The sequence below is a fragment of the Drosophila sechellia genome, chromosome 3L (genome assembly GCF_004382195.2).
Source record: "Drosophila sechellia strain sech25 chromosome 3L, ASM438219v1, whole genome shotgun sequence".
Lineage (NCBI taxonomy): Eukaryota > Metazoa > Arthropoda > Insecta > Diptera > Drosophilidae > Drosophila > Drosophila sechellia.
This window is the reverse complement of record NC_045951.1, coordinates 24,700,196-24,720,618: the sequence shown is the minus strand read 5'-3', so window position 1 is coordinate 24,720,618 and position 20,423 is coordinate 24,700,196. Positions and strand designations below refer to the sequence as shown.

The following is a 20,423-nucleotide window of genomic DNA, read 5'->3' as shown; positions in this document are numbered from 1 at the left end:
AGGCCATCTACTGTTCCGTATACTGCCGGTTACGCTGTACGGAGCGGGGCGAAAGGTGGATACGTCTGCGCTCCTAGATGAGGGATCCTCCGTCACGATGATCGATGACGAACTACGAAGGGATCTTGGAGTGCAAGGAGAGCGTCGACAGCTAAATATCCAATGGTTTGGAGGTAAGGCAACCAGAGAGCCTACCAACGTGGTGAGTCTGAAGATAAGTGGAGTTGGAAAGCCCACTCGCCATGTATTGAGAAACGTTTATGCCGTTTCGAGTTTGAGTTTGCCGATGCAGACATTGAGCCGACGAGATGTCCAGGGCGTGCACAGGGATGCGCGTCTGCCGATGAAGCCTTACAACAACGTGGTGCCGAAGCTGCTCATCGGCCTGGATCACGGACATCTGGGGTTGCCACTTAAGACGAGGCGGTTCGCTCGAGAGGGACCGTATCCGGCCGCAACCGAGCTGGGCTGGGTTGTGTTTGGGCCTGTAAGTGGGCAACCGACCACGCCGTCACCGAGGTCCTGCCTACTTGCCGTGTCAGTGGATGGTGGAGGACTATTTCGACATGGAGAACTTTGAAGTGAAGACCGCGCCGCCGGTCGCAGCCAGCGACGATGTTCGGGCCCAAAGGATACTCGAAGACACCACGGTGAAAGTGGGACGTCGCTACCAGACGGGATTATTCTGGAAGGACGACCACGTTGTGCTGCCACCGAGCTATGAGATGGCGTACAGGAGGCTGGTCAACGTCGAGAAGAAGATGAAGCGCAACAAGCCGTTGGCGCAGGAATACGATGGGATTATAAAGGATTACGTGTCTGAAGGATACGCGAGGAGGCTGCAGACGGAGGAGGTCGCGGTAAGGAGCGATCGCCTATGGTATTTGCAACATTTTGGTGTCGAAAACCCAAACAAGCCCGGCAAGGTACGGCTTGTGTTTGATGCTGCAGCCAAAGTTGGAGGAACCTCGCTAAACTCGGAGCTGGACAAAGGGCCTCAGCACTATAAGCCTTTGCCAGCTGTGCTCTTTCATTTCAGAGAGGGAGCCGTCGGAGTCTGCGGTGACATCAAGGAGATGTTCCACCAAGTGCTGATCCGACCCGAGGATAGATGTTCCCAACGATCCCTCTGGAGAGATGGCGACGACGAGAGAGATCCGGATGTCTATGAGATGAACGTAATGACGTTTGGAGCAGCCTGCTCGCCGAGCGTTGCGCATTACGTGAAGACTATGAATGCCCTGAAGTATCGCGATTCGGATCCGTGAGCGGTCAAGGCCATCACCGACTACCATTATGTCGATGACTATGTGGACAGTTTCGCTACAGAGAGCGAGGCTATCAGCGTATCTACCCGAGTGAAGGAGATACACAAGGATGCTGGATTCGAATTATGCCAGTTTTCATCCAGCTCACCCGCCGTGGAGACGGCTTTAGGACCTGGTCGAGTCAAGAACGTGGGATGGGGTGAGGCTGAAGAGAAGATCCTCGGAATGCGTTGGCAAGTAGCAACAGATGACTTCAGATTCAACGTGGAGTATCATCGAGTGCCAAGCAGCGTCCTGAGTGGAGATCGAGTCCCTACGAAGAGGGAATATTTGAGCCTGGTGATGTCAACGTTTGATCCCCTGGGATTCCTGTGCTGCCTCATGGTTACAGCGAAGCTGCTGCTGCGAGAGATTTGGAGCCAGAAGATCCAGTGGGACGAACCACTACCGGAGGAGTTAAGCAAAGCCTTTGCGATTTGGCGCAAAGAGATGGACGCCGTGGGACAGTTCCGATGTCCGCGCCAATATTTTGGGCGTGGAGCAGTCCGGGCCGTAGAGTTGCACGTCTTCGTGGATGCTAGTCAGGCAGCATTCGCGGCGGTGGCCTATTGGAGGGTCACATATGAGGACGACGACGTGCAGGTGAGCTTCGTGAGTGCGAAGACGAAGTGTGCCCCAATGAGAACGATGACGATCCCACGGCTGGAGCTACAGGCAGCAGTTCTTGGAACCAGGCTGATGTACACTGTCAAGGAGGAGCACAGTGTGGTCATCACGGACCTGGTGTTATGGACGGACTCTAAGACGGTGCTGAGATGGATCGGCAGCACCCACCGCCGGTATAAGAAGTTTGTTGGCAACCGAGTGGCGGAGATTTTGGAGTCGTCGAAGGTTTCCCAATGGAGATGGGTGCCTACAGCCGACAATGCGGCTGATGATGCGACGCGGTCGCAGAAAGGAGTCGACCTCAGCCAGGAATCAAGGTGGCTAAGAGGACCTGCATTTTTGAGGCAGCCAGCAGCCAGCTGGCCGCGGCCTGAGGAAGGAACTGAGCGTGTTCCAGATGCCCCTGATGAAAAAGAGATGCCCAATGAGTTTGCATTAGTTGCGGCAGACGATTTTGTTATTCCGTTTCAGAGATTCTCGAGCTTCAGTCGCCTGGTGAGGACCACAGCCTGGGTCCTACGGTTTGCGCGCTGGTGCCGCAAACAGCGAAACTAGCTCGAGGAATACGGCCTCGCCATTGTAAATTGCCGGGAAAATTTAGCTTTTCATTGTCGTGTAAGAGTTGGAGGACACACTGCGATGAGCTAATAAGTTAAGTTAGTTGCAATTGTGAAACATTGAATTCTTCCAGAATAAAACGTGTTCTACTACCACGGATTAGTCTGCCCTTTCTTTCGGGAACCAATGCGTGGGGTAGCCGTTTAAGGCAACTCCATGTGACGCACGACGACAGTAGCAGAGTATGTTGCGAGTAAATTCGGTTAAATTTTAATAAATATTTAATTGTTTGCTTCCGCAATATCATTAGGGTCCAATAAATTGTTCGCAGTGTATTCATTAGATTTTTTTTTAAATCATGTGGTTTAAATCAAAGTTCTAAAATAAATTTAAAAAAATGTTTAATTTATTTACATTTGTCTATTTAGCATCCATGATTTTTCCCGGTGTATGATTGGAAAACAAAATTTTTTTTGTAATTGTTTTGACTTCTCTTCGTAATTTTTCGCAGTTTGTCATTTCCAACATACATTTTTTATGAACTCACTCAAATTTGTAATCCTCGGCGAAAGATCGATCTCCCGGCGCAGATGAGCTAAAATAAAAGCGTGGCACTCCCACGAATACTTTGAAAAAATATGAACATACAAATACTTTCACTCGAATTTCGAAACAAATCGACATTACATAAACTTTTTCTTCCCAAATTTAACCAAATTTATATATTTTTGATTTTTCATATGTTTACTTCATCAGACAGTTTTTCCAGTGTATTCTTGTCTCCTAACCCTGATATTTTTGTCCGCGTGCTTAACCTTACTTTGGGCTCTTTTTTTATTAATACATATTTCTAGCAATTAAATTAAATACAGATCACAGGGTCTAAATTTTGTTTTTCGGCTGCTGTCCCGCTGCGGTTGCTTCTCTAGGCTTCAGTTTCTCGATGGAAAGGGGTGATCCACGGGTGCTCCACGACTATTTTATTAGAAAATAAATAAAACGGAAACTCAAGCCGGGGTCTAGGCCATTATCGGAAATCACGATCAGCTGAAAGTCACTCTATTTACGATAGCCAAATTATCCCAAAACTTTCCGGGTGCAGCTGATGAAGAGTTGCACCTCGTCTAGTATATTCCCGATGCATAATACTGCATTTAATATTACCCTAAATTAGAATCCCACAGGTAAGCTCAAGCTTCCTAAAGATTGCCTATCAGGAGGTTTCACATTAATCTAAAATATCAGCTTAAGTCGGCAATACAAAACCCCCCCCCCACTCAGACTAGGGTACTCTAAAGAAGGCACCTTTTTGTTGAATATCCTTGGCATGATATGTACGCACAACTCTTCCTTGGAGGTCTTCCAGCTCGTACTACGAGTTGCCGATCGTCTAACGAGCTCGATATTTAACGAACGTAGGTTCGAACTTGGCGTTTTAACCTGCTTGAAAGCAGCTTTGCTCGAAATTACGCCGATAAGCTTCTTACCCTTCGAAAAACGATACCATACGAGAACGGAGATTAAATCGTTTTTCGTTCTCGTCGTGCTTAATTTCGTATCTGGTCAGCATTATCTCGAAAGAATCGGGCCTTTCGAACGTCAGAGAACGATCGCCCAAAAGATTTAATCGTCTAATCAACGAGTATGTCGACCCTGAAGTGATCATGTGCTGCCCAAATACCATATAATAAGGACTTGTACCAATCCTAGAATATACTGCAGACCTTTATGCACAACATATTCGACTGAGGAATTCATCCCAATCTTTTTAGTCGCGGCGTAGATATGCCCTGATTGCAGTATTACGGGCCGGTTTACACGCTCAGAAGAGTTTTCCTCAGGCGAGTGAACAGCGGTCATCTTGTGGTTAACGCCGTACCGCTCCATCAGTTTCTGGAACACTCTAGCTCGAAATTGAGAACCGATGTTTCATAGTATCACTTCGGGGACTCCGAACGTCATGAAAAATTCGTTTTCCAGATACTTTATGACGACGCTGGAATCGATTTTTTTACTGGCTTCAAGAAAACGTACTTCGAAAAATGATCCAGAACAAAGAAGATACCTCCTTGACCTAGAATACGGACCGAAAAAATCGATGAATAAACGTTGACAGAATTGCTGAGACTCAGGCGCTATTCCTAGCGGCGGTCTGAGAGTAAAATTTGGTGCTTTAGTACTCATACAAGCCTGCACTTATATAGGCCCTGACATCAGAAACGAGACCAGGCCAGAAATACTAGATACCCAAAAGGCATGACTATTAATTGATATAACGGTCTGCCTGGGACGGTAATAGCAAAGACACTAGAATAACAAGATGCGTAACGGCCATACATTGGTTTGGCACTATGCAGCCACTTTTTTGGTGACGGCCAAAATTGCTCTTTGTCCGCTCGCTTACGCTGAGAGCGTAAGAAATCTAAAAATTAGCTTGCTTGTGTGAGTAAAAACAATAGACGAGAACATGTATATGTATGCGTACTTGTGCTAGAAGACGGGCCAAAATCAATTCTGATCGAAGAAACGAATTCACATACATATTTGAAGTTTTGGCCAATTTCGTAGCAATATGATAAAATAAAATAATAATTAAAAATTCCTACTATTACTACTAGACTATTATAATTTTAAAGTTCTTTAAATTCGTTTGTTAAAATCGAGGCTCGAATTAGCTACCTTTTATATATTTGTATTTATGTTAATAATTAATTATTTGTAATATATACAAATAACATTCTTTATTTTCATAAAACCATTATGAGAAAGCACTACTTTTATTCGTGCACCTAATGCTCAACAATAAATTTTTTATACACATTTGTCTTTATTATTTTTAAAAATATTTCAAAATCTTTAATGTGTATTTTACAAATATATATAATATTTTTTTTTAGTTTTGCGAAGTATAAAAATTAAAGTAAAAAAAATGTATAAAATAAATAAAAATATGAAAACAGTTTGTTGCAAAAGTCATATATTGAGGCACGAGGTGCGGACACAAGCACTCAACAATCATTGCCTTATTAATTTTTCACACGTCGCACGGTAAATACTCTAATGACAAATATTCTAATATAGACATTTGTGAAATTTATTTTGGTATATTATGTATTCGGTTATTTCTAAGCTATATTTGAATAATAATAATGTAATCGTAATGTAATATAAAGATATGATCAGTGAAATCAGCCAGTGAGTGTGTGTCCGTTCGACAAGGATTCAAAGCAAGTAAAGAGCGATTGTCGGAGCAGGGTCAGTGGTCGGCGCAGGTGGTCCCTCCATGAAGAGCGTTAGCTTAACCTAGAGGAAGATACAGCCTGCCCCATAGCATCTTAAGCTCCTTCAAGGGCATGTCGTGGTTAAAAGGGACAGTGAAGTCAGTGGTCGGCACAGGGGGTCCCAGGAGGAGCGTTGGCTTAGCCGCACGGGGTCCATTGTTAAGAACAACGCAGGAAAGACAAAGAAGGAGCAACATGGCGCGGCAGATGGCGATCGCCGAATGAATCCATTGTCGAAGTATCGGCCAATAAAGCTTTTTTAAAATGAAACTCTGTCCTTGGTTGGCCAATCACACAAATCCTTAATTTGGTCGGACGAACACACAAACTCTCTGAGCTAGCCGCTGCAACTCGTAGCGAGCAGAACCGAAAAAAAACAGTTCGTTAAAGTTCACTCCTCATTTGCACCACCTTTGAGGTCAATTATATCACCATGTCATGTCAGATGAACAACCACTCACCTTTTGGAGCTAACTTCCTTCGTAAGTTAGGGCTTCAAAATTAATCTTCAAACTTATGTCATCTACACTGACTTTAGTAAAGCATATGACTCTGTCAATCATTTTCTTCTAGTAAGGAAACTTGATTTATTAGGTTTCCCTGTTAATCTTTTAAATTGGATTTCCTCGTTCTTGTATTTTCCGAGTCACATCCGGCGTTCCACAACGGAGCCACCTTGGTCCGCTTCTTTTTACCTTATTTATTAACGACCTTCCTTTAGTAATAAAACATTAGCGTGTAATTATGTACATATGTACTCGGAATTCATGCTTTTTTTTACGGCATTGAAACCCATTACCCCACCCAAAGATTTATTTAGTATATCTATTCGTTTTCAACCAACTACAAGTCTACTTACCCAATATTAAATACAATTTATAATATAAGATGTTGAATTTAATTACTTTTTAAATTTCGCTTTATTTACAACAAAATTTTAGGTGCCCTATGTCCGAAGAAACATCAGCCCAGTTCTGTATTTAAATTTTTGTATTCATGTTAGTGACTAATAATTAATAAAAATATGTCGGAGAAGGGAATGATATTTTGAAATAGGCGCCCTATAGATGGTCAACTGTTCACGAGACTTATCGATAGGACGAGTTGTAATCGATTGTGAGATTTCAATAACATTGAGATCGAGTGTGGCCCTGATAGTGTGTGGCCGTGCGTGTCTATCGAGAAGAGAACGAGGAAAAGCACACACACGCAGCGGCAAGAATCAATAAGAGGAAAACTACAGGGACACGCTTCACAATTTGGATTAAATCTACGCTCCGTCATCAGAAGTAGGATTGTGCCTTCGTCTGCACACCATGGAGGAACAACTGCGCATCTTGATGGAGCACCAAAACCAAAGTTTCTTGGAATTGGCAAAAACACTGTAAGCGTCTGTGTGAGAACCGGCACAAAATGGCGTCGTCACATTGCCAAAGTTTAACGCCGACATTCCAGGCGCCGACGCTACTCAATGGTGCTCTACGGTTGATATTATTTTGGCTGAAAAACCTCTGGAAGGCAGTGCATTAATATTGGCCTTAACAAAATCGCTGGAAGGAAGTGCGTCCCAATGGCTGTCAGAAGTGTGCTATGCTGGTGTGACATGGTTGGAATTTAAGCAGTTATTCCAACAACGCTATGCAAATGCAGAGACGCCAGACGCCATGTTTTTACAGTTACTGAACAGTCGCCCAGGCAACCGTGAATGCCTTGCCATATATGCTAGTCGCATGGTGACGTCACTCGTTTGCAAATGGAAGGGCTTGGATACCGAGAGGATTGCTGTGTCTGTGATTTTGGGACATTTAGCCAACTTTGATCGCCGATTACAAAGAATTGCCTACACTGCCGAGATCAAGAATAGACGCGACTTACAGGCTGAGTTGCAGGTCTTCGCTTTTGACAGGCGCACACATCATTCTGGAGATGAGGAATCTGGAGGAAAGCGAGCTAAGTTCGCGCCCTTGAAGTGCCATCTTTGTGGTAAAATGGGGCACAAGATGATTGACTGCCGAAACAGGAAGCAGAGCGCTGGCATGTCGAGACAGGATCACCGAGGAAGCCAATCATTTCAGCAGCATTCTAAAGGCAGTATAACTTGCTATCGCTGCCAGGAGCAAGGTCATATAGCTTCACAATGCCCCAAAAATATGGCAAGTGGTGGAGCTGGATTTCGGAACGAGAAGAGAGCTGAGCTGTGCGTGGTGGATGAACCAAAGACAAGTATGCTGCTACGAGGTGAGAACTTTCCAATTATCTTTGACTCTGGAGCAGAGTGCTCTTTGATTAAAGAGAGTTTTGCTAAAAACATAAGCGGTAAAATAATAAATAACGTAGTAAGCCTGAAAGGTATTGGAAATGCAAATGTTTGCAGTACAATTCAAATCGATAACAACATTGTTGAAATCCTACTCAGATTCTTTTATACAGGGAACGCCTCAGACTCGCGTAAATTCGGGAGAAATGAAAATTCGATTGATTGATGAGACAAAAACGGTACAGAGAAGACCATATAGATTGAGCCCCAGTGAGAGAGATGTGGTTCGAAACAAAGTTCAAGTAGCCGAGTACCGAGTAGCTCCCCTTTTGCGAGCCCTGTTCTATTGGTGAAGAAGAAGAATGGATCAGCTAGGCTTTGTGTGGATTATAGAGAATTGAATTCGAATACAGTAGCTGACAAGTTTCCGTTGCCTTTAATATCTGATCAGGTTGCGTGGTGCAAAGTTCTTTACCTGCTTGGACATGGCAAGTGGCTATTATCAGGTTCCTATGCATCCGAACTCTGTCGAGTACACGGCATTTGTCACCCCTGACGGCCAATATGAGTTCCTGTCGATGCCATTTGGACTTAAGAATGCGCCATCAGTCTTTCAAAGAGCAGTTATAAAGGCATTAAGCGAGGTCGCTTATTCGTATGTCATTGTGTATATGGACGACATAATGATTGTAGCTCCAAACAAGGAAACGGCACTCGAAAGGTTAAAGATTGTTTTGGATATTTTATCAAAGGCAGGATTTTCATTCAATGCTGAAAAATGCTTCTTTCTGAGGACTTCTGTCCAATATTTAGGATTCGAAATACGAGCAGGTGAGATTAGTCCAAATACTCGCAAAGTAGAATCTTTGAATGCCTTGCCACCTCCTAGGTCAGTGACAACATTGAGACAGTTCATTGGGTTAGCATCGTACTTTCGTCAGTTTGTTCCAGGATTTTCACAGCTAATGAAGCCTTTATATTTTCTCACCTCAGAGAAAAATAAATTTGAGTGGAATATAGAACATGAGGAAATTCGTAGAAAAATTATTCACATTCTTACTAATAAACCAGTTTTGATTATCTTTGACCCGCAATATCCAATAGAGTTACACACCGATGCGAGTGCAATCGGATATGGTGCTATACTCTTGCACAGAATTGAAAATAAACCGTATGTAGTGGAATACTACAGTAAGACAACAAGTGTATGCGAATCTAAATATACTTCGTATGAGTTGGAAACTCTTGCGGTGGTAAATGCAGTCAAGCATTTCCGGCACTACTTACTTGGCAGAAAGTTTGTAATATTCACTGATTGTAATTCTTTAAAATCATCACGAAATAAGATTGAGTTGTTGCCTAGAGTCTATCGCTGGTGGGCTTATTTACAGACATTCGATTTTGACATACAGTATAGAGAAGGCAAGCGTATGGCTCATGCTGATTTCTTTTCCAGAAAATTTTCCTCCGGAAAATTTCCCTGAATATGCGAAAGTTGTTGAAAAGCGAATCGACTTAACTGAAGTATCTGAGGATTGGATTTGTGCAGAGCAACAGAAAGATCAAGATATCGTAGAAATCGTTGCCAAGCTGAACAATGATGAATGTCCATTCGATTTGGCTAAGACATATGATTTGAGAGCTGGAGTTTTGTATAGAATCATACAAAGAAATGGCAAGACCCTATGTTTGCCAGTGGTGCCTCGTGGGTTTAGATGGTCAGTTATTAACCAAGTACATGAATCCATAATGCATCTGGGCTGGGAGAAAACACTTGACAAGGTTTACGATTACTATTGGTTTGAGGGCATGGCCAAATACGTTCGAAGATTTGTTGAAAATTGTATAACCTGCCGAGTGTCCAAATCATCTTCTGGAAAATTACAAATGGAATTACATCCTATTCCCAAAGTAAACATTCCGTGGCATACTGTTCACATAGACATATCAGGCAAGCTTAGTGGTAAGAGCGATCGTAAAGAATATGTTATTGTACAGATAGATGCATTTACCAAGTATGTTTATCTCTATCACACGTTCACATTAAGTGCAGAAAGCTGTGTAATGGCGTTAAAATCAGCAATTTCGTTGTTCGGAGTCCCTATTCGTATTGTGGCTGATCAGGGAAGACGTTTTACAGGTGCTAAGTTCGTTGAATTTTGCTCTTCACAAAAGATAAAATTACATTTGATAGCAACAGGAGCAAGCCGAGGTAATGGCCAGGTTGAGAGAGTTATGAGTACCTTGAAAAATTTATTAACAGCTGTTGAAATGAGTTCTCGATCGTTGCAAGAGGCATTGGGTGACGTGCAATTAGCTATTAATTGTACTGCTAGATGAGAAGGAAAGATTTGATAAAGGCAGAGCTAAGATAGTAAAATTCAGTGTTGGAGATTTTGTGTTGCTAAATAATAGTGAGAGAAACCAGACTAAGTTAGAAGCTAAATATAGAGGACCATTTGAGATTATTGAGGTATTGGATAATGACAGATATACTTTAAAAAGTTTGAAAAGTAATAGGCGGTATAAGTATGCGCATGAGAGATTAAGAAGATTGCCAGATGGGCAGGTGCCAAGCGAGCTGGAGATCGATGTTAGCCCGCCAGGTGAAACTGTTGAAAGAGACAGTAGTGATGTTGATGAAAGAGATGATATGTAAACTGTTGAAAGAGACAGTAAGAGAAGTTGTTGAAAGAAATGGTATGGAAACTGTTGAAAGAGACAGTAAGTGAAGTTGTTGAAAGATATGAAATGGAAACTGTTGAAAGAGACAGTTGGCGGAAGGTGTATGGAAGTACACAGTTTATCGATGGCTACGTGGCGGTACCTGACCCTGAGTGGTAAAATGATAATGTTGTTAGAAAATGAGAAAAAAAAATGAGAGAAGAAAATAAGAGACGAAAATGAGAAAAGAAAATGAGAGAAGAAAATAAGAGACGAAAATGAGAAAAGAAAATGAGAGAAGAAAATAGGAGACGAAAATGAGAAAAGAAAATGAGAAAATAGAATAAGTAAAGACGAGATGAAAGAAGGAAAATTAATAAAATTTTGATTTGAAAAGAAATTGCTTAAATGAACGAAATAGTCAAGAAATTGAAGAATTCTAAGAAATGAATAATGAATGTTAAAGATTAAGTTAAAAAAAATTCAAAGTCGTTAATGAATAAGATTGTCACATTAAGAGTACAACTGAAGGTTGAAGGTTGATTTATTGCAGGTAGCTAGCTCATACACGAGGGCGTGTAATTTATCAGAATGGCCGTGTCGGAGAAGGGAATGATATTTTGAAATAGGCGCCCTATCGATGGTCAACTGTTCACGAGACTTATCGATAGGACGAGTTGTAATCGATTGTGAGATTTCAATAACATTGAGATCGAGTGTGGCCCTGATAGTGTGTGGCCGTGCGTGTCTATCGAGAAAAGAACGAGGAAAAGCACACACACGCAGCGGCAAGAATCAATAAGAGGAAAACTACAGGGACACGCTTCACAATTTGGATTAAATCTACGCTCCGTCAAATATTTATAATAACTAATAAAACTAATGTAAGTTAAGAAAACATTTCTTATTATGTAAATTCAAAAAAAAAATTATAAAAAACAAAAATTATAATTCTAAAAAAGGAACAAATATTTTTTTTAAAATTTTCCCATATTTCGGTTTTTAGTTTTTTTCAGTGTTGTTCTTTTTCACTATTTCTATTATTATTTCACTATTTTTCAAGTTAGTTGCAATTGTGAAACATTGAATTCTTCCAGAATAAAACGTGTTCTACAACCACGGATTAGTCTGCCCTTTCTTTCGGGAACCAATGCGTGGGGTAACCGTTTAAGGCAACTCCATGTGACGCACGACGACAACCTTTTATTCGCAGTCCTAGGGCGACTGCAGGGGCAACTCGCGCTGGAATGACGGTATAGACGGCCAGCTAGAGAGTTGCCAGAGCTGGGGTGACGGTTTAGACGGCCAGCCAGGATTTGTGTGAGCGCAGCCAGCGCTACGTACCGGCAGAGGAGTCGCAGCCAGCGACAGTGGCGTCGCAGTCAGCGACGAACGCCGGTACGAACGAGTCGCAGCCAGCGACAAGGAGACGCAAGAAGCGTCATTTATGGAGACCGCAGCCAGCGGTCAGAAGGCGCAAGGAGCGCCAAGCATCCGTGGCCGCAGCCAGCGGCACGAGGCGTCAGAGACGCCATTTTGGACGCGCAGAGGCGCCGCCATTTTGGAGCTGGGGAAGATGCAGCATTCCCCCAGGAAGAGTGCCCGGCTGAACGGAGGGGAAGCCACCCCTGTAACAACAGTGAGTCAGCAGCCAGCCAGTAGTGGAGCAGGAACTCGGACGCGGGTGAACATCACGGCGGCGTCGATTCCTTGCCCGGCCACTACGGTGACTACAGTAGCTTCCCAACCTAGAAGTACTGCTGTCACAGCTGCGAGTTCAGTACCGGAGGTGAACCAGCCCCTCGTGTTGGAACTCATGGAGAGGATCGCAGCGTTGGAAAGGGAGCTGGAGAAGGCTCGATCCCTGGAAAGTGTGAGCACCGCCAATTGCGCGCCAATCGCAGTTGGCCCAAGCGCAGTGGGTAGCGCGTGGCTACAGGAGTACGCAAACGTGGTGTGCACGGTTTTGGACGTCGAGGGAAAGGAGCCGAGGCGTCGACTTCTACATGCAAGCGTCGACCATAATGAATGCGATCAACAGGATGATCGGCATGGAGGTTGTCCCATCTGTGGAGGATAGCATGGAATATTGAACTGCAGAAAATTTATTGGAGCTTCGCCACAGGAAAGGTGGAGCAATGTGAAGAGGCATCGGCTCTGCTTCAATTGCCTGCGAAGCGGGCACACGGCTAGATCCTGCTATACGCAAGGTGAGTGCCAGATTAATGGATGCCGAAGGGCCGTCCATCACCGTCTGCTACATGGTGCGGACGAGGAGCGAAGGCCGCTGCAGCGAGGTGGCTTCAGACGTCACGAAGGGAACCAGCAGCCAGCAGTTTCCAGACGCAGCCCGGCCAGGAGGCCTTCGCTACGAGATGGTCACAGGGACCAGGAGAGGAACCGGCAGCCAGCCTCCTTGCCGACGCTCTCCTTGCACTCCAAGATCCCTTCGTAGTTCGTCATTGATCATCGTGACGGAGATGGTCACAGGGACCAGGAGAGGAACCGGCAGCCAGCCGTTCCCAGTAACAGCCTGGAGAGAGGAGCTCCGCGTGAAGCGGGAGAGGAATGCATGCAGAGGAATTTGAGCTGCGTTGACGCCGAAGGAGGCCATCTACTGTTCCGTATACTGCCGGTTACGCTGTACGGAGCGGGGCGAAAGGTGGATACGTCTGCGCTCCTAGATGAGGGATCCTCCGTCACGATGATCGATGACGAACTACGAAGGGATCTTGGAGTGCAAGGAGAGCGTCGGCAGCTAAATATCCAATGGTTTGGAGGTAAGGCAACCAGAGAGCCTACCAACGTGGTGAGTCTGAAGATAAGTGGAGTTGGAAAGCCCACTCGCCATGTATTGAGAAACGTTTATGCCGTTTCGAGTTTGAGTTTGCCGATGCAGACATTGAGCCGACGAGATGTCCAGGGCGTGCACAGGGATGCGCGTCTGCCGATGAAGCCTTACAACAACGTGGTGCCGAAGCTGCTCATCGGCCTGGATCACGGACATCTGGGGTTGCCACTTAAGACGAGGCGGTTCGCTCGAGAGGGACCGTATCCGGCCGCAACCGAGCTGGGCTGGGTTGTGTTTGGGCCTGTAAGTGGGCAACCGACCACGCCGTCACCGAGGTCCTGCCTACTTGCCGTGTCAGTGGATGGTGGAGGACTATTTCGACATGGAGAACTTTGAAGTGAAGACCGCGCCGCCGGTCGCAGCCAGCGACGATGTTCGGGCCCAAAGGATACTCGAAGACACCACGGTGAAAGTGGGACGTCGCTACCAGACGGGATTATTCTGGAAGGACGACCACGTTGTGCTGCCACCGAGCTATGAGATGGCGTACAGGAGGCTGGTCAACGTCGAGAAGAAGATGAAGCGCAACAAGCCGTTGGCGCAGGAATACGATGGGATTATAAAGGATTACGTGTCTGAAGGATACGCGAGGAGGCTGCAGACGGAGGAGGTCGCGGTAAGGAGCGATCGCCTATGGTATTTGCAACATTTTGGTGTCGAAAACCCAAACAAGCCCGGCAAGGTACGGCTTGTGTTTGATGCTGCAGCCAAAGTTGGAGGAACCTCGCTAAACTCGGAGCTGGACAAAGGGCCTCAGCACTATAAGCCTTTGCCAGCTGTGCTCTTTCATTTCAGAGAGGGAGCCGTCGGAGTCTGCGGTGACATCAAGGAGATGTTCCACCAAGTGCTGATCCGACCCGAGGATAGATGTTCCCAACGATCCCTCTGGAGAGATGGCGACGACGAGAGAGATCCGGATGTCTATGAGATGAACGTAATGACGTTTGGAGCAGCCTGCTCGCCGAGCGTTGCGCATTACGTGAAGACTATGAATGCCCTGAAGTATCGCGATTCGGATCCGTGAGCGGTCAAGGCCATCACCGACTACCATTATGTCGATGACTATGTGGACAGTTTCGCTACAGAGAGCGAGGCTATCAGCGTATCTACCCGAGTGAAGGAGATACACAAGGATGCTGGATTCGAATTATGCCAGTTTTCATCCAGCTCACCCGCCGTGGAGACGGCTTTAGGACCTGGTCGAGTCAAGAACGTGGGATGGGGTGAGGCTGAAGAGAAGATCCTCGGAATGCGTTGGCAAGTAGCAACAGATGACTTCAGATTCAACGTGGAGTATCATCGAGTGCCAAGCAGCGTCCTGAGTGGAGATCGAGTCCCTACGAAGAGGGAATATTTGAGCCTGGTGATGTCAACGTTTGATCCCCTGGGATTCCTGTGCTGCCTCATGGTTACAGCGAAGCTGCTGCTGCGAGAGATTTGGAGGCAGAAGATCCAGTGGGACGAACCACTACCGGAGGAGTTAAGCAAAGCCTTTGCGATTTGGCGCAAAGAGATGGACGCCGTGGGACAGTTCCGATGTCCGCGCCATTATTTTAGGCGTGGAGCAGTCTGGGCCGTAGAGTTGCACGTCTTCGTGGATGCTAGTCAGGCAGCATTCGCGGCGGTGGCCTATTGGAGGGTCACATATGAGGACGACGACGTGCAGGTGAGCTTCGTGAGTGCGAAGACGAAGTGTGCCCCAATGAGAACGATGACGATCCTACGGCTGGAGCTACAGGCAGCAGTTCTTGGAACCAGGCTGATGAACACTGTCAAGGAGGAGCACAGTGTGGTCATCACGGACCTGGTGTTATGGACGGACTCTAAGCCGGTATAAGCAGTTTGTTGGCAACCGAGTGGCGGAGATTTTGGAGTCGTCGAAGGTTTCCCAATGGAGATGGGTGCCTACAGCCGACAATGCGGCTGATGATGACCTCAGCCAGGAATCAAGGTGGCTAAGAGGACCTGCATTTTTGAGGCAGCCAGCAGCCAGCTGGCCGGGGCCTGAGGAAGGAACTGAGCGTGTTCCAGATGCCCCTGATGAAGAAGAGATGCCCAGTGAGTTTGCATTAGTTGCGGCAGACGATTTTGTTATTCCGTTTCAGAGATTCTCGAGCTTCAGTCGCCTGGTGAGGACCACAGCCTGGGTCCTACGGTTTGCGCGCTGGTGCCGCAAACAGCGAAACTAGCTCGAGGAATACGGCCTCGCCATTGTAAATTGCCGGGAAAATTTAGCTTTTCATTGTCGTGTAAGAGTTGGAGGACACACTGCGATGAGCTAATAAGTTAAGTTAGTTGCAATTGTGAAACATTGAATTCTTCCAGAATAAAACGTGTTCTACTACCACGGATTAGTCTGCCCTTTCTTTCGGGAACCAATGCGTGGGGTAGCCGTTTAAGGCAACTCCATGTGACGCACGACGACAGTAGCAGAGTATGTTGCGAGTAAATTCGGTTAAATTTTAATAAATATTTAATTGTTTGCTTCCGCAATATCATTAGGGTCCAATAAATTGTTCGCAGTGTATTCATTAGATTTTTTTTTAAATCATGTGGTTTAAATCAAAGTTCTAAAATAAATTTAAAAAAATGTTTAATTTATTTACATTTGTCTATTTAGCATCCATGATTTTTCCCGGTGTATGATTGGAAAACAAAATTTTTTTTGTAATTGTTTTGACTTCTCTTCGTAATTTTTCGCAGTTTGTCATTTCCAACATACATTTTTTATGAACTCACTCAAATTTGTAATCCTCGGCGAAAGATCGATCTCCCGGCGCAGATGAGCTAAAATAAAAGCGTGGCACTCCCACGAATACTTTGAAAAAATATGAACATACAAATACTTTCACTCGAATTTCGAAACAAATCGACATTACATAAACTTTTTCTTCCCAAATTTAACCAAATTTATATATTTTTGATTTTTCATATGTTTACTTCATCAGACAGTTTTTCCAGTGTATTCTTGTCTCCTAACCCTGATATTTTTGTCCGCGTGCTTAACCTTACTTTGGGCTCTTTTTTTATTAATACATATTTCTAGCAATTAAATTAAATACAGATCACAGGGTCTAAATTTTGTTTTTCGGCTGCTGTCCCGCTGCGGTTGCTTCTCTAGGCTTCAGTTTCTCGATGGAAAGGGGTGATCCACGGGTGCTCCACGACTATTTTATTAGAAAATAAATAAAACGGAAACTCAAGCCGGGGTCTAGGCCATTATCGGAAATCACGATCAGCTGAAAGTCACTCTATTTACGATAGCCAAATTATCCCAAAACTTTCCGGGTGCAGCTGATGAAGAGTTGCACCTCGTCTAGTATATTCCCGATGCTTCCCTAGCTCAAGCTTCCTAAAGATTGCCTATCAGGAGGTTTCACATTAATCTAAAATATCAGCTTAAGTCGGCAATACAAAACCGCCCGCTACACTCAGACTATGGTACTCTAAAGAAGGCACCTTTTTGTTGAATATCCTTGGCATGATATGTACGCACAACTCTTCCTTGGAGGTCTTCCAGCTCGTACTACGAGTTGCCGATCGTCTAACGAGCTCGATATTTAACGAACGTAGGTTCGAACTTGGCGTTTTAACCTGCTTGAAAGCAGCTTTGCTCGAAATTACGCCGATAAGCTTCTTACCCTTCGACAAACGATACCATACGAGAACGGAGATTAAATCGTTTTTCGTTCTCGTCGTGCTTAATTTCGTATCTGGTCAGCATTATCTCGAAAGAATCGGGCCTTTCGAACGTCAGAGAACGATCGCCCAAAAGATTTAATCGTCTAATCAACGAGTATGTCGACCCTGAAGTGATCATGTGCTGCCCAAATACCATATAATAAGGACTTGTACTAATCCTAGAATATACTGCTGACCTTTATGTACAACATATTCGACTGAGGAATTCATCCCAATCTTTTTAGTCGCGGCGTAGATATGCCCTGATTGCAGTAATTACGGGCCGGTTTACACGCTCAGAAGAGTTTTCCTCAGGCGAGTGAACAGCGGTCATCTTGTGGTTAACGCCGTACCGCTCCATCAGTTTCTGGAACACTCTAGCTCGAAATTGAGAACCGATGTTTCATAGTATCACTTCGGGGACTCCGAACGTCATGAAAAATTCGTTTTCCAGATACTTTATGACGACGCTGGAATCGATTTTTTTACTGGCTTCAAGAAAACGTACTTCGAAAAATGATTCAGAACAAAGAAGATACCTCCTTGACCTAGAATACGGACCGAAAAAATCGATGAATAAACGTTGACAGAATTGCTGAGACTCAGGCGCTATTCCTAGCGGCGGTCTGAGAGTAAAATTTGGTGCTTTAGTACTCATACAAGCCTGCACTTATATAGGCCCTGACATCAGAAACGAGACCAGGCCAGAAATACTAGATACCCAAAAGGCATGACTATTAATTGATATAACGTCTGCCTGGGACGGTAATAGCAATGACACTAGAATAACAAGATGCGTAACGGCCATACATTGGTTTGGCACTATGCAGCCACTTTTTTGGTGACGGCCAAAATTGCTCTTTGTCCGCTCGCTTACGCTGAGAGCGTAAGAAATCTAAAAATTAGCTTGCTTGTGTGAGTAAAAACAATAGACGAGAACGTGTATATGTATGCGTACTTGTGCTAGAAGACGGGCCAAAATCAATTCTGATCGAAGAAACGAATTCACATGCAAATTAAAATTGTTACTCTTTATTTATTTAAAAAAATAAATTTTATTTTTTATTATTTAACATTTATTTGGTGATAAACTTTTTCACTTATACTATTACGAGACACTGTTATACTGTTGGTAGCTTATCTTTAGCTTCGAGCTGTTGACGATCTCGTCCCGATTCAGACTCCGACTCCGACTGACTGATCTTCAAATTCTAAGTCCTAATCCAATCAACCTCGGCCAGAAGCTTTTCTTTCGGAAAATTACCGAACTTTCGATAAAAGCTTTATGCTGGAAAGCAATTATGCTGATCGATGCAGTTTTTGATTGATATGCAATAAGTCGGCCGTGGTTTGGTCTCCAAGCGGAAGCTGTGTTTACGTTAAGTTTGGGTAGCTTATGTTAGCGGGTAGCTGAGTGCTGGCAAAGGCAATGACAAAAACAAAGACAAAGGAAATGCCGACGAGATTGAGAATTGAAATTTGTTTATAAACTGTGGAAGGGAGTTATGTTCATGGGTTGGATAACTCTCCCCCTTCTAAAATGACGCGTCCCGCTTCATTATTAATTTCGTTCAAACGCTCATTTAATTCTGTTAAAAATTCTACATCATTATTTGGTTTTTCTGGTTCTGGCCGTTTTTGTTTGGTTACAAATATATAATATCTGAATTTTATTATTAATATAGTAATGAAATACAAAATGATTAAAATTAATAATATAAATTAAATTGAAATTTTCCAATTATAAATTTCAATAAATGGGTTTAAAATATTAATGTTGTCAAGAGAAAGTTCTGAATTGTTGGATTTTATAAATTCTGATATTTCTAAGTTTTTAAAGTGGTTGGTAGTTATGTACTCAAGTATTTTGTTTTCTGAATTGGTGTATGAAATATTATTTATTGTAGTTGTGCTGTTAAATGTTATTAAATATGACCTGTTTAAATGAGAATCGCTCACAATATTATTTCCATTTATTAGAATGGCTCCTTCTTGAATGATATCTATATTCTTATTTTTTTCTAAAATTTTTGTGCAAATTGATTTTTCTCCATTTAGTAAGCGGGGTATTTTATATAAATTACTAAGAGTTCTTTATGCAATACAATTTTGAATATGGCGATGTCCATTAGGTCTGCAATAAGTACAGGCTGTTGTTCGTGATCTAATATTTCTTTAATGTCTTCATTTCATTTTTTGTGTTGAATAAATCAATTTTGGCCAGTGTGATAGTATCAATAATGTTTTGTAAGTCAAATGTTAATAAACGTAAACGATGTTTTCTTAATGGCAATTCTTGGTCGATAAAAATGTTTTTAAAATGATCGGAAAGTGATTTTATCTCTTTAAACAATTTGGAATTAATAATAAATTGTTGGTTATTGTTTTCAATTAAATCATTTATTTTATTCTGTATTTTAATGAAATCATCGTGATCCGGAGTTCCAGCTAACCATTTCCAAACAGTACCTAACTCATTTATTCCCCTTTTAGATCTAGTTGGTATCAGTTGTGACAAAATTAATTCTATTATCTGTATTTCGTAAGTTATTTCCCATTGTGTCCGTATATTTTTATCTTTTCTTACATATCCTGATTCTAGATTGATTATTTCTTTATAAAAACTTAAGTTAGTTACGTGGAATAAGTCAGCATATGATTCATAGGTAAGGACATCCTTTTTGTCCTTGAACAGGAAGAATTCGTGATTGGAGTAATCAATTATTTCTGAAGTGGTTATCATTGCGAATGTTATTAAAAGTAATACGAAATGCATTTTCTGTAATTTAATAAAAAAAATATGGTATTTGTTAAAACTTAATGTTGTCTTTGTGAATAGTCCTGTTTCTATTATTGATTATAACTTTGTTAGGTAAGTTTTCCTTAACAACCTATTTTTTGTATCTAGTTTTTAGCTTATTTCTTTCTCCGTGTTTCTTCTCATAAACAACTTGACCTACATGATATTCTTTTTCTTTACGACCTTCATTGTGTGTTACTAACATTTTTTCTTGTGTGTTCTTTAGAATTCTTTAAATATTTTCGTGATCAACTTTATTATATAGAATATCAAAAGGTTTTTGGTTTGTTGTGGAATGAATGCTTTGATTGAATTCTTTTGCGGCTCTAATAATTATTTCAGAATAGTCAGTGAGATTAAATTCTTCTTTTATACAACGAGCTAATTCTGTTAATGT

General features: G+C 43.1%; 2 protein-coding genes across 3 annotated transcripts; both read left to right on the top strand.

The window, feature by feature from the left end:
• Window positions 1-6,847: 6,847 nt before the first annotated feature.
• LOC116801305 lies at window positions 6,848-11,531 on the top strand. Of its 2 annotated transcripts, XM_032720097.1 has the most exons (3): window positions 6,848-7,157; window positions 7,229-7,996; window positions 11,248-11,531. In XM_032720097.1, the coding sequence occupies exons 2-3, from the start codon at window positions 7,438-7,440 to the stop codon at window positions 11,253-11,255; spliced, it is 567 nt and encodes a 188-aa protein (XP_032575988.1). In that variant the 5' UTR covers window positions 6,848-7,157; window positions 7,229-7,437; the 3' UTR covers window positions 11,256-11,531. The 2 variants fall into 2 exon arrangements, with proteins under 2 accessions (XP_032575988.1, XP_032575987.1); XM_032720096.1 differs by having other exon boundaries at window positions 6,848-7,996.
• Window positions 11,532-11,542: 11 nt separating this feature from the next.
• Window positions 11,543-13,030, top strand: LOC116801301. The gene is made up of 2 exons (XM_032720092.1): window positions 11,543-11,578; window positions 11,792-13,030. The coding sequence occupies exon 2, from the start codon at window positions 12,142-12,144 to the stop codon at window positions 12,772-12,774; it is 633 nt and encodes a 210-aa protein (XP_032575983.1). The 5' UTR covers window positions 11,543-11,578; window positions 11,792-12,141; the 3' UTR covers window positions 12,775-13,030.
• The last annotated feature ends 7,393 nt before the right edge of the window (window positions 13,031-20,423 follow it).

Excerpts from the sequence above, each read along its gene's own strand:
- LOC116801305 (XM_032720097.1), top strand. The coding sequence starts at position 7,438 with ATGTTTTTACAGTTACTGAACAGTCGCCCAGGCAACCGTGAATGCCTT.
- LOC116801301 (XM_032720092.1), top strand. The coding sequence starts at position 12,142 with ATGGAGACCGCAGCCAGCGGTCAGAAGGCGCAAGGAGCGCCAAGCATC.